The 13,239-nt window shown below is 40.5% G+C and overlaps 1 protein-coding gene across 6 annotated transcripts in view; it reads left to right on the top strand.

The window, feature by feature from the left end:
- Positions 1-10,740, top strand: part of SASH1 (SAM and SH3 domain containing 1) — a 536,180-nt gene extending 525,440 nt beyond the window's left edge. For 5 of the 6 annotated variants that reach the window (XM_069235189.1, XM_069235188.1, XM_069235185.1 and 2 more), the window contains one exon: positions 1,997-10,740. In XM_069235189.1, coding sequence (XP_069091290.1) covers positions 1,997-2,257 — 261 coding nt within the window. In that variant the 3' untranslated portion in view covers positions 2,258-10,740. The remainder of the gene's footprint in view (positions 1-1,996) is intronic. The other variant, XM_069235187.1, reaches the window with a different exon arrangement.
- The last annotated feature ends 2,499 nt before the right edge of the window (positions 10,741-13,239 follow it).

Raw genomic sequence — 13,239 nt, 5'->3', positions numbered from 1 at the left:
TGTGTATTGCGTGGTGTGTCTGCTCAGAATCAATCTTTGCTTTGCGCCAGACCAAAAGATGCTCGCAGTACATATGTATTTTATGTGATGCCTGCCCTTTGTTCATATTGTATCCATATCCAATAGTTGGGTCAGCGATGTGAGTTGTCAACATAACGTCCATTGCAATCACTGTTCTAGTTTCTGTTGCTGAATAGCATCGGCAGAAAAGCTATACACCTTCATGGTGCATGGTCAATATCAGTTATTATCCTTGTGCATCTTTCTTAGCCTGGTGCCGTAAAGAGAAACATACAGTAGTAGCTGCAAGTAAATACCTCTGAATTTATTCAATGGGAAACTCAGCTATTGAGTAACCATTGTGGCATTTATCAAAGTTGGCACCTTCCCTCAGGCATACTTGAGGCACGTTAGCTTAGCTTTATAAAGATGACTCCCACACATGCAATGGAAGAACTGGACCCTCCATAATAAAAGGTATATTAGTAGCATTGAATACCTTGCACACAAAGTATTTTGGGATAAATTCACAAAAAGAACATTTTGTAAATCTGCTCTGTGTTACTCCTACATTTGACGTTTTTGTGTTTTTAGGAATTCGTACAAACCCCAAGGAGTAAATGCGGAAAAGTACACATGGTGTAAATTTCCTGGCAGACTCCAGTGCATATGTCCTGATGCAGAATTTGCACCATGTGGGAAAGTCTGCAAACATAAATGTTTATTAATTCAAGCAACATATTTATTTCTTCACGGGGAAAGGATTTTCTCTGCTGGAAAAAAAACCTCCATTATGCAGGTGTTCCGCCTTCCAACCTGGAAAGCCCTTCCTTCTACGAGGAGCAAGACCAAGTGCCTTTGCGTCCCCATGGCTGGAAACTACCAGCAAGAGGCATGTGAAGACCTACAATTAGGACTTTCTTGAGAAGGTGTGGGGCACTCAGAAACACCCACAACCATGTGTCCAGCCCTAAACGCTTGAATGCAGCATATCTGTCATACTGTTTGATTTTCTGCATTCCTAATTACAGCTAAAGAAAGTAGATTTTTGAATTAGCATTTGTAAAGGGCCATTTTTTGAGCACCGTGGTTACACTTTAATGTGGAATATGCTTTGTGGATCAACCTCGGTGTCATCATAAGGATATCCGGGATCACAGGCAATACATACTTTGGGCTCCCTGTTCAGAACAACTTTGAATTTTATGAACTGTTTTCTGCCAAATCAAAACTGCATAATGCTAAACTGTATTCAGTTACGCTTAAACCTTCTAATGAAAACAGCTGCAATATGTCTTGCCCAGTGGCTCAAGAACCTTTAAAATGACACTGTGTCTAGAGAGAGGGAGTCTCATAGGTGGATGCAGGCAGAGAGAAGTTCTGATATGAAATTGTATGAAGGTGGGAGGGGGGTATGGAAAGATCTTTTTTTCAGTGGGTACCTTGGAAGTTGGAGGCCCTGAGCAATTGCCCACTTTGCCCATGCTTTACAACGAATAGCTTCTTTGAATACACAGATACAACTCAACCAACATGATTTCTGCTGGGCTGTCGGTCGTATTTAGAAAATACTTCACTTTTGTCAGCTAATTCTGAAAGGTAAATTGTATTATTTTATGAGGACTCATCTGGCCTATAAAATAAGGGCCTGATTACTCCATTCATTTTCCCTTGTGCTGAGCCGAAATATACTTAAGAAAACGGGTAGCATACACTTTAAAACAGAACTATGGTTTAGCCTCCGGCCTTGAGGCTTTTGTAATCAGCTTGAGGTCTATTGGAGAAGAAACAGATTTTGGAAGCCAAGGTAACCGGTGGATGCGTTTAGCTGAGTCTTCTCTGCCTTTTTTCAATCATATTTCACAGTGACACTTACTTTGGTTTCACACCATCTTCATAATAAAATCCTTTTTTATATTGTGAGTTTCTCATCTGCTGATACGGGTTTTAGTTTTTGCACACGTTCTATTATTTCTCTTTTTTGCTTTTCTTTCAGATTCCAAGTGGAGGCCTAACCGAAATCTGCCGAAAGCCTTTATCACCTGGACACATTGTCTCGGTTGCGGACTGGCTGATTTCAATTGGACTACCTATGTATACCACCCCTCTACGGGACGTGGGATTCAGCACACTGCAAAAAGTGCCTTCTCTTTCGCGAACCCACTTGCAGGAAGCTGGGATTACGGAAGAGAGGCACATAGGTAAGCTGCTGGCAGCCGCAAACTTCCTTAATATTCTGACACCAGCTGACGATTAATGTGTGAGGATGTGGAATGCTACATGTGGCTGTCTTTCATTGTGAAATTGTTTGCTCTTGTAGTAGACAATACGGGGACTGGGCAAATGAATTCCGGCAATGACAGGGTCCTGGCAACCATAACTTGTGACCCCTCTTCTGTGCTTCTCCACCACGAAAGGTGCAAATAGAGGAGTTCGTCTTTAAAGTCCTTTGAGGTGCCTGAATCAAGGATGTTTCAGAACTTTCTATGGAACCGAGCAAGCAAGGTGCCATTCAAGTAAAAGTTGTCAAGGTGGTTTTGTTGGATTACCCAAGAGAGCAGTCAATTAATGTCTTCATCTACTCAACTGTTAAATTGCTTCGGGGGCCCAGGCATCATTAGTGAGGCCAAAGTACTTTAATGTGAGTTAGGCTTAAAAGAGTTGGTCATTCCAGCTGATGACGGAACAATGAACCATACTGTGCTTGCAATCTCATTTTTGTAATAAATGGGGTCATTTTTATAGCTGCTTTAGCTAGCGTTAATTTCATTTTGCCTTACAAACATATGCTTTTTGTTAACAACCATCCATCTATCTTGCCTCCACTGTACCTGCTATCACATGGTTGATTGGCTTCTGTGTCTTTGTTCGGACGGTTTGGTTATTTCAGATTTAAAAGTATCCTTTTTTTTCTGCTTCATTGTTCTTGTTCTCATTTTATGCAGTGGATGACTTTGTTCGGAATCAGCTCAAATTTTTCACTGCATTCCACATTTTGTGTGTTGTTTAAAATATATTGTAGTCAGCAAGGGTCCACAACTCCCAGCTGCTGTCTTTTTTAGGTAAAAGCTGATTTCAGCATTAGCACACCACTGCTACTGGTCCTGTAAAATAAGAGCAGATGAAGGTCTCTCAACAACCCCCATCATTGTAAGACAAATTACCCAGCAGTCACAACTGCACCACCATTTAAGGATGTCAGAGAGAAACAACTGATTATTCTAAGAGGAAGCTTTTGTTTACCACACTCAAGATAATGCTGGTATATGAATGACTGTCTTTGACAGATGTTGTTTAAACCTCGTTCTGAAAGCTAGACCTTGTTGGAGTGGTCCTAGCTGCTGTTCTCTGCTTTGTGTGCTCCGTTCTACCAAAGTGACCCAAAATTGCAGCCCCCCCTCTACCCCTGGGCTGGGGGCTGCAATTAATTATTAATTAATTCATATTTTATAGCAACTGCAGCCAAGTAGTCGCTCTCAGCAGCAGCAGCAGCTTGCCACAAATATGACTACTTCATGGATGTATCATTGCAAAAAAATCCTTGTACATATGTATTTGACTGTTGTAAATATGTAATTTTTACAGTTTTCTGTGACAGGGCATGACTTATTGCAGGTGTGACTTGGTTTAATGGCTACATCTTCTTGCCTTGGGTTACCCCAGGAAGAATAAGACACAAGAGTAGCGCTAAGGCTCTAGAATGGCAGTGTTACAAGCAAATATTCTGTTTAAAATCTTTCAGTTTACCGTTGGGTAACAACAAGAAGTGCGTAGAGCAGCCTAGCATGGATGTCATTTTGGTAACAAATATCCTTCATAAAAAAGAAGTTACAACAGTGAAGGTTTGCACTTTTTTTTTCAGAGATATAAAAAACCATGTATTGTAGCCAAAATGTTTTGCCCCAGTTGGAAGTTCGTACAAAAATAAGTTTAATTTCATGTGTTCTCTGATTCCTGTTCCACTGTTTTAGTCCATATGCCTTAAAAGTAGAGCTTAAAATATTTTTCGGCGCTGCAGTTATAGAGACACAAATTGAAGACCTTTTCTTAGTAGTCAAAGAAAGGGTGAGTCACATATGATCCTATCATTGTTTTCTTACCTGGTGCGCCCCTTCCTTTTTAACAAGAAGGTGTCATGTGCAAAGCACAATAGTTCTGCACTGTGTGGCAGTCGCCCTTAATGCAAGAAGTCTTCATGCAATCTGACTCTGTTGGTGCACCACTTTTGGCTTTCCCAAAGAACTGACCTCTCTGCTATACCTATTAAAATCGGTTGTCCCCAAAGGCTAAGTAACTGACTTAAAAGTTGTGTCCTGCGAACTCCCGCCTTTGTTTACTACTGACTTCCTACACAAAGCTCTTCTGTGTGAAGGTCAGATTAACGTCTGATGAAAATGGTAAAGGCTGCATCCACAATTAGCACCATTGTCGACTGAGGAACCAAAATAATCTCTCGCAAAAATGCACAAACCTTCTTCTCAAAACAATCTCTCTCATTCTGTCGATCTAGTCTCTCTCTTTCCTCTCTTTATCACTCTTTGATTGGTTTCTCTCTTGCTTCCTTTGCTCCCTGTCTTTCTCTCTTTTAAAGCCTCCCAGGCCTACTGCATCTAACTTTGGGGAGCTGGGGAATGTGGCAGAGGCCCCAGGAATGCCCCTGGACTTTCAAATAGAAGGCTGTCCGGCCTTCACTGGCATGTGATTCACCAAGCCTTTTTGAATTGGGTAGTGCCACCTGAGAATACAACAATTTAGCAAACTATGGAGATTTATACGCTTTAATGAATGATGCACAGAGGAGAAGTGGACCTTTAATGAACCAGGAAAGAAAAGTGTATAATGCAAAAGCAACAAGCTCCCACAAAGTCGTAAATTTCTGGTTATTCACAAATATTTACAATTCTTTTCCCATACTTATCATCCACCCGATTGTCCAGCCATAAGTGATGCAGAATGTAGGGAAAATTCCAAGGTATATGTCAAGTGAAAAGTAAACCAAAATATTTTTTTTACAATGAGGTAATTTCCCTAATCTTACTCTTGAGTCTTGTCTGCAATGCAGAGGCCCCTTACATTTAGACTTTGGGAAAACAGGCATACTGTGGGAAAGTTACACAAATGGGAAATATGTTTAAGTGTGGCTAGACATTATGAGAATTAGGTGACCAGTTGTAAACCTCTTTGTTTAGACATCTTGGCCCTCATGCCAAGTCACTAGGGGTGATAATGCTGCAAAGGTTTGGTGGAATTATCACCTGATACATTTGCACATTTACAAGAGCAGACCAAATTATTTTCTACTCACGTTTTCCACCTGCTGAATGCAGGTGGAAAGTGTGTGTGGAAATGGGCATGCCATTCAGAAATTGCATGAGGTAATGGGAGCAGTAATTCGGGGATCTGCATTTGATTCTCTATTCCAGGCCAGAACTGCCTTTTAGATCATTAAATTTGTCCCAGTTTGGAAAATGTATTCTATGTATACATGTGGTGCTACTGGGAGAGAGACATCATAACTTTGTTGAATATTCCTACTATTGCCTTTTAAGTGAGATGTAACCTGTTTGAAGGTTAACAACGCAAAGTGATTTGATGGGTTAATTCGCTCTAAAATGCATGGTAAGCTGGCATTCAATACCAATGTAATCAGTATTCAAAGCCTCGGAATATATGTCTAGTTATAATTTCATGATGTTCAAGAATCAAGTTTCCTAGTAGGTGCTTCACAATTTTATATCATTCACAGAGACCAAACACAGCTGTATTGTTCCTGGGCTTTATGCCCCTGCTATACAGCCCTCATGAGCTAGGTGGTAGTGAGTACATCTACTGCTGGGCCATTCAGCACTTCTGCCAATATGCAGAGTCCTGTTTTCTAGCATTCCACTCTAGGCAGGAGGCGCTGGCCTCTTTAAGTTAAGAAAGAGGAACACAGTAAAGCTATGGATGAACATGACAGCAGAGTCTGACCACAAATCCTGCAACAGACGCAACCTAACAGAAGGTGTTAAGTAATATGTTTATGGATTATGCCTCTTTTAATTATCTGGTGGGGCAAGGTGTATATATATCCAGCGTATATTTTGTGCACTGTGGTAACCACAGTCAATCTTCTCTACTATTCATACTGGCATCCACATATCAAGCTCTGTTGTCTTTATATATTTGTTAGTTTGTAGATGGGAAATGCTATATTTTAATATTTCATTACTATAAATATGTGAAGTGCATTCTTTATTGTGCTTCTTATTTTTAATACACTTGGTGTGGGTTGTTTGCATTCCTCTTGTAACAGTAACATTATCAAGGAGCCAATCATTTTCAGAAATCTCACTTGAAAAACAACTTTAAAAAAATTGCAAATCCACTCAGCGCACGAGACATAGGAAAAGTGACTTACCTGTGAATCATTCCTCTAAAGCTATTTATTGATAACAGATTCTGTTAAAACATCCCTAAAACTGTGTAGATTCCTAAATGGCAAATAATTATGGTGCCCGGTTTCTTTTATTGCTTCACTGTAGTTTCTAATTTAGGGCCGATGTTCAAAGTTATTGTGTAGTCGCAAAGGCTCTTAATCGCAAAGTCAAAGTCTTTGTGACTACAAAATAGCTTTTGGGTATGCTCAAATTGTAATTCAGTAACTCAATAGGTTTGTGACTACATGCCAAATCGCAAATGTATTTCGCGGGTGTATTTAAGGTGTCCCTTCCAATTAGCGATTCCTTATGGTATGTACCAATGGTTTGCAACCACAATTGCGCTTGCAAATAATTGATATGTTACCAGCACCTCAAAGGAGGTGGCAACCCACACACATAAACTGTAAACTTCGTACTTGTATAGCGCACTACTCACCCGTTAGGGTCTCAAGGCGCTGTACGCATACTGCTGTGGACCCCCTCCTGGCTTTTCCCTGTGAGGTGCCCACTCCTGGGTAACCTCCAAGGTGAAGCCAGGCATCCCAGCGCTGTTGGGGCTGTTGTGGAGATTAAGCAAGCTATTGCCCAGAGTTACAGAGTGGGACCCATGAATTAGATTAGGCACCGATGCAAGAATTATCAGGTCCGAGGAAATTGAGCCCAAGACCCGCCGAGGTGGGAATTGAACCCTGGTCCCAGGCCAGATTTCTGCATCAGGGTCTGCCGCTCTAACCATTGAGCCACACTTCTCCACATACAGGTAGGTGTCCCTTAGGAACCCCTTTCCCCTTTGTCAATGTTGTAAAAAAAACATTTTTAGGAGTAGGCAGTGGTCCCTGGAGCCACTGCATATTCTTAAAAGAAAGTTTATGAAACTTTTTTTTTAAAACACAGTTTTTCTTAAAGGAAAACAGATTGCTTTTTTTTTAAGGCAATCACAGACATGGTGGTCTGCAGACCTCCAGCAGGCCACCATCCCTCTGATGGCAGTGATTTGTACCTGGTGGCAGTTACGACATACCTTATGCATATTAATGAGGTAGGCCAAATTGTGGAATTGTGGAAATTAACATGTTTGAACTTGCAATGCGTTCGGTAAAAATCATTACGCAAACTGCAACCACTTTTATCAAATGCATTATACAAAATGTCAAATGCATTACACGAACTAAAGGCCCTTTGATCTTAAATTGTGTGAGGATTTACAGTGATAAATAAGCACCTTTTGATGCTCAGTGCCATGAGGTTTAATCCCTGCCTAAAGAGGCAACCAATATCCCAAGTGCAGATCAAAGAGAGTTCAGGTGGTAAAGGCCTCGGCCGCCTTCATTCTCTCTTTCTAAAACATTAACATCTTCAAAAATATTGAGTATAGACTACCAAATCTAAATTGTTACTTGGAAGTACTTTTTTAATGTTAAATTTTTTGTTGTTGTGCTCCCAATGTACAGTTTGGTTAAGGCGTCCCTTCTAAAAGTCTTTTCTAAGTTTGCGTTCTCCTCTCACATCTTTCAGCTTCTTCTAAATGCACATATTTACTACGAAAACTGTCCAATGGTATAGACATTTTGAGCAAGTGCCTTGAGATACTGTTTTCACATCTTCCCAGCCAGAGAGAGGTCTTCATTGCGTAATTGGCTCATCTTAGATGACACAGAGCCAACTCATATTTTATTATAAGTAGCACATCATATTTATGGCAAAAGTCTGCACACAGGAAGTAGCAAGCGTTACATCATCAATAAAATTTAAGGGTATGAGTAGTCAGTTAGCAGTGCTCTGTGTTCATGTCTGCCCAACTTGTATCTCATACCCAAAGCAGTTTGTGATCCGATTATCCCAATCCTTAGCTTTGATGGTTGTTTAGAACTTAACACTAAGGAACCAAAGTAATGAGGTTCAGTTACTAATTGCCCTGAATATCGCCTAGGGATAAAAACTACAGTTTAGGGAGAGAGGTATCAAGGATTATAAAAATGTATTTTACAAAATACATAAATGTTTTCTCTAAATCCAAGTAGATAGTTAGTGGAAATTTCAATGACTGGTGAAACTTTATAGTTGATGCAATAAAGTAATCTGGTGTATCTTCAAAGGATATGTCAAAGCTGAAGTTTGGGTCACAGGAGAGAAATCAATGAGTACGTTGCCAAATTGAGATTGATTGTTTGAAATATTGTCCATTATTAGACAAGTCAATTGGGGAAATAAATATACAAAATTTTATGTGTACATAAATATTTGTTTTAAAAATTAAAGAATTATTTACAAAAGAGATTGAAAGAACTGTGATTAAGAAAAACTTTTCTTGGTGCCAAACATTTGGTTAACTGAATGTATGTGTTAAACCTGTCCATTTGTACAACTTAAAAAAGCAGTGCCCTTTGTACAGCTGCTTCCCCATTTGTATAATTCTATAAACGTTTTATGTATTTGTGTTTTGTACACATCAACTTTATCTCAATGTCTAGCCATGTTTTTAGCATATTGATTGTACAAAAAGCCTTAAGCTTCCATATTCGAGATTCTGCTTGTAAGGAGACCGGTGGACTGTGCGATGTGTGAAAAAACATCCCTGTGTAGGAAGGTTGAATGTAACTTGTCAAATGTAGCATATACAATGTGTCTTAACGTGGCCAACTCCTGGGCAATGGTGTGATCAAAGTCATTAGACAAACCGTGGTCAGACACTGTTACCCACATGTGAGCTATGGATCTCCATTGGATGCCATGAACAAAAAACAGGGTCTTTACTGTGTGACTGAGTATGGATTTACCATGCTTGTTGGGTCAGTGCCACAGAGAAGACAGTAAGAGATAAGGTACTGTCACAGAATTTGGTCAAGCAATAGTAATTGGTGTTTAAATTGGTGAAATACTAGACACTGTAACACGGTATGCAAATGTTATTGGCACTCATTCATTGTGGAAACCATTACAAAACCTGGGCTTAGCAGTACAAGTGGAGTTCAGTTTTTATTTCTCATCTTTAAATTGACAAATTATATTGCTAAACTTGACTTTTCAAATGGTTTCAGCAATGACTGTTTATACATAAATTGTTTAGTGATACAAATGCAGCCATGCCTGGAGAGGTGAGTGGGAAATCTAGGTTGGCTGGAAAGCAGGGTGGATGGACATTGCATAATTCTGCAATGCAAAAGGTCCACGTCATGTTAACTTTATGTGGCTGTGGGTGACTCGCTCAGTCAACTTTCATAACTTGCTTGAAATTGGGTGACTAGTGTCTCTAAACCTCTTTGACTTGTCAGTCCTCTCTCAATTGTAAAGCACGTTCACATGCTACTTGAAAACTGTCAACCAAATAGGAAATATTTGTGTAATTGTGAATGAGAAATGGTGCGGAACATGAGAAAAAACATCTTGCCAACAAAAAGAAATATTCCCACATTTTGTTTTAAAGGTCTAATTTTGTCTGTTTTGGGTTTACATTGTTGACTTAATGGCCTACCCTCTATGTTCATAATGCACATTGGTTTGAATATTTCACAAAAATTCACCTGCAAAAGGATGGCACACACCGAAGCATCATAGCGGTCGCTTAATGTGCTTGCCTAAAGCAAGAAAGGTGGTGTCTTCACATCTGTCTCTGCTTTAATCAACTCTGAAGCTTCTATTATTCAATTCTGGTAACATAATTTCCTTTTATTTCAGTTTCCGTCTGGCCTTTAAGCAGTGTCCGATAGTCTGTAACATTATACCATCGAGCTGCAGTCCTTGAACTTTAAGAGGTCAGCTGTGTGCATTATTGACATTTGTTCAAGGATGTATATACAAAATGGAAACGGCCATTGCCAACAAACACACTGGGGTAGCCCAGGTCTGTCATCACTTCAGTTCTGTACAGCCCATATCTATGGTATACCACACATCAGTCAGTGCTTTAAAGATGTACTGTGATAGTCGTGCAGTGATACTTTGGGCCCAGACTACTTCTATGCTTTCCAGTCACTGTTGGAGGAAAATATATAAATACAACTGTTCAAACAAGTTATGTAACAACTGCCCATGTTGCACTTTCTGTATATGAAATCAATATTTAAATAACTTATTTTTCTCCATTTGCTGTAACTGTAATATATCAGTAAACATGTGTCTTCTCAGTCCTCATTAGCCCAAGAAAGCTGTTTATTGTAAAAAAAAAAAAAAAACTATATATATATGAATGTGTAAAGATTACTGTACTGTTTTATCCAGCAAAGCAGTGGCCAACTAAAGGGTTTTCCTGTGTATCAAAACATGTCTATAAATATGCCATACTGTTCATACGATGAGTTAATAAATTTCTTCCGTCTCATGCATGTCTCTTTCTCTTCCTGTAAAAAGATATTGTCATTTTGTTACATTTCAACAAACAAGACTGATCGAAAAATGTGCCACAGCATAGATCAAAAGCCATTAGAGATGCTCTCTGAGTCAGTCTTTTCTAGTACATGTAGCCCTATCTGGCTCCTTAAAACTGCTGTCCATATTCATCACTTATGCTTCTGCACTCATGTGATACAAGAAAGAAGCTGCCAAACCAATAATTTGAGTGGAGGCAGTAAAGTCAACACAATGTGAGTCGGAAGGTAAATGCAAAAAGCAGCAAGAGGTGAAAATGAATATGAGCAACAAGCTAAAGGACTTAGGGCCATATGTACAAACACATTTTCCCATAGACACAGAATGGGCAAAACTGCTTGCTACATCTGGCCCTAAATGAGTTGATCAGTTGAAGAAATAATTTGCTGTCGCTGGAGGGGTCATCATTGGGTCTCCTCAACGACACTTTGATTGCAAAACAATAAACAGTTTTATTTGGTGTAGACCACTGTTAATGATGCAATTGATAAACTGTGGTAAATGTAAGAGAGTGTCTAAATATGTTTACAGGCAAGTCAACAGATTCATATGCCAACAAAATATCCAAATTACTGGTGACTTCGATGATGATGTACAGAAATCTCCTTCAAAAACGTGGACCACATGAATTACAACAGTTGTAAATCACATTCTTCACCGTACTATAATTGTCTTTATAAATAATGTTCAAGTCAGTTTTGGAAAATTGTATAGACCTACAATGCGTATACCCCCTTCCTGTATAGTATTCATTTCACAAGACCCTGGATACCATGGTTTTTGTCACTGTTTAGCTCATATCCTCACCTCCTCTTCTCCTCCCTACCTCTTCGCGAAGCGTACCTTCTACCTTCACCAGACTGTTCATAGTGGCCCGCATCCTTTCAAGACATTCCCTATGTCTGGTGCAGACATGCAAGTCTCTCTTAATGGCAGTGTAATTATCTGTACCTGTGGTGCTTGAGTGTGGACCACAAACTAGGCAGGTTCAGGAGCAGCTGGATGCACACTGATGTCAAACAATTGGATTCTGGGAATATTGAGTACAGGTCAGAGTTAATGTGGGATCTTCTTTGGAAAAGGCACTCAAAGCTGTCCTTATGGATTCTTCTAACCACTGATTGCTCTCTATTAAATCTCCTAGGGCACCAGACTGGTTTGGAAGATTTGATCTAGCAATACTCCGGCATGTTGGTAGGTTATGACATATGGGTATATGGTGACTATACCGCTCCAAGTGACAGATCGGAGCCACATGTAAGTGCCATCCTGTGCAATCACATCAGATCCTTTTTAGGTCGAGCTCGCAAGTGCTCTAGCCTGTTGTAATCTATCTGTGGGCTTTTAACCACACCCACCGCACTCCCATCACTATCACTCGTTCATGGGCTTGCCTTTCAAAAATCCTTTATCATTGGTAAATGCTTTACATTTGTCCCTTGTAGGAAGTTGGCTCTGTATGCACTATTTCAAAGTAAGGAATAGTATGCACAGAGTCCAAGGGTTCCCCTTAGAGGTAAGATAGTGGCAAAAAGAGATAATACTAATGCTCTATTTTGTGGTAGTGTGGTCGAGCAGTAGGCTTATCAAGGGAGTAGTGTTAAGCACTTGTTGTACACACACAGGCAATAAATGAGGAACACACACTCAGACAATTCCAGGCCAATAGGTTTTTGTATAGAAAAATATATTTTCTTAGTTTATTTTAAGAACCACAGGTTCAAATTCTACATGTAATACTTTGCATGAAAGGTATTGCAGGTAAGTACTTTAGGAACTTTGAATAATCACAATAGCATATATACTTTTCAAATAAAACACATATAGCTATTTTAAAACTAGACACAGTGCAATTTTCACAGTTCCTAGGGGAGGTAAGTAATTGTTAGTTCTTGCAGGTAAGTAAACCACCTACGGGGTTCAAATTTGATTCCAAGGTAGCCCACCGTTGGGGGTTCAGAGCAACCCCAAAGTTACCACACCAGCAGCTCAGGGCCGGTCAGGTGCAGAGTTCAAAGGGGTGCCCAAAACACATAGGCTTCGATGGAGAAGGGGGTGCCCCGGTTCCAGTCTGCCAGCAGGTAAGTACCCGCGTCTTCGGACGGCAGACCAGGGGGGTTTTGCAGGGCACCTGGGGGGGGACACAAGTCAGCACAAAAAGTACACCCTCAGCAGCACGGGGGCGGCCGGGTGCAGTGTGCAAACACACGTCGGGTTTTCAATAGGTTTCAATGAGAGACCAAGGGGTCTCTTCAGCGGTGCAGGCAGGCAAGGGGGGGGCTCCTCGGGGTAGCCACCACCTGGGCAAGGGAGAGAGCCTCCTGGGGGTCACTCCTGCACTTGAGTTCCGATCCTTCAGGTCCTGGGGGCTGCGGGTGCAGGGTCTTTTCCAGGCGTCGGGATTTTAGAGTCAGGCAGTCGCAGTCAGGGGGAGCCTCGGGATTCCCTCTGC

This window comes from Pleurodeles waltl, chromosome 5, assembly GCF_031143425.1.
Source record: "Pleurodeles waltl isolate 20211129_DDA chromosome 5, aPleWal1.hap1.20221129, whole genome shotgun sequence".
Classification (NCBI taxonomy): domain Eukaryota; kingdom Metazoa; phylum Chordata; class Amphibia; order Caudata; family Salamandridae; genus Pleurodeles; species Pleurodeles waltl.
This window is presented reverse-complemented; position numbering and strand designations above follow the sequence as displayed.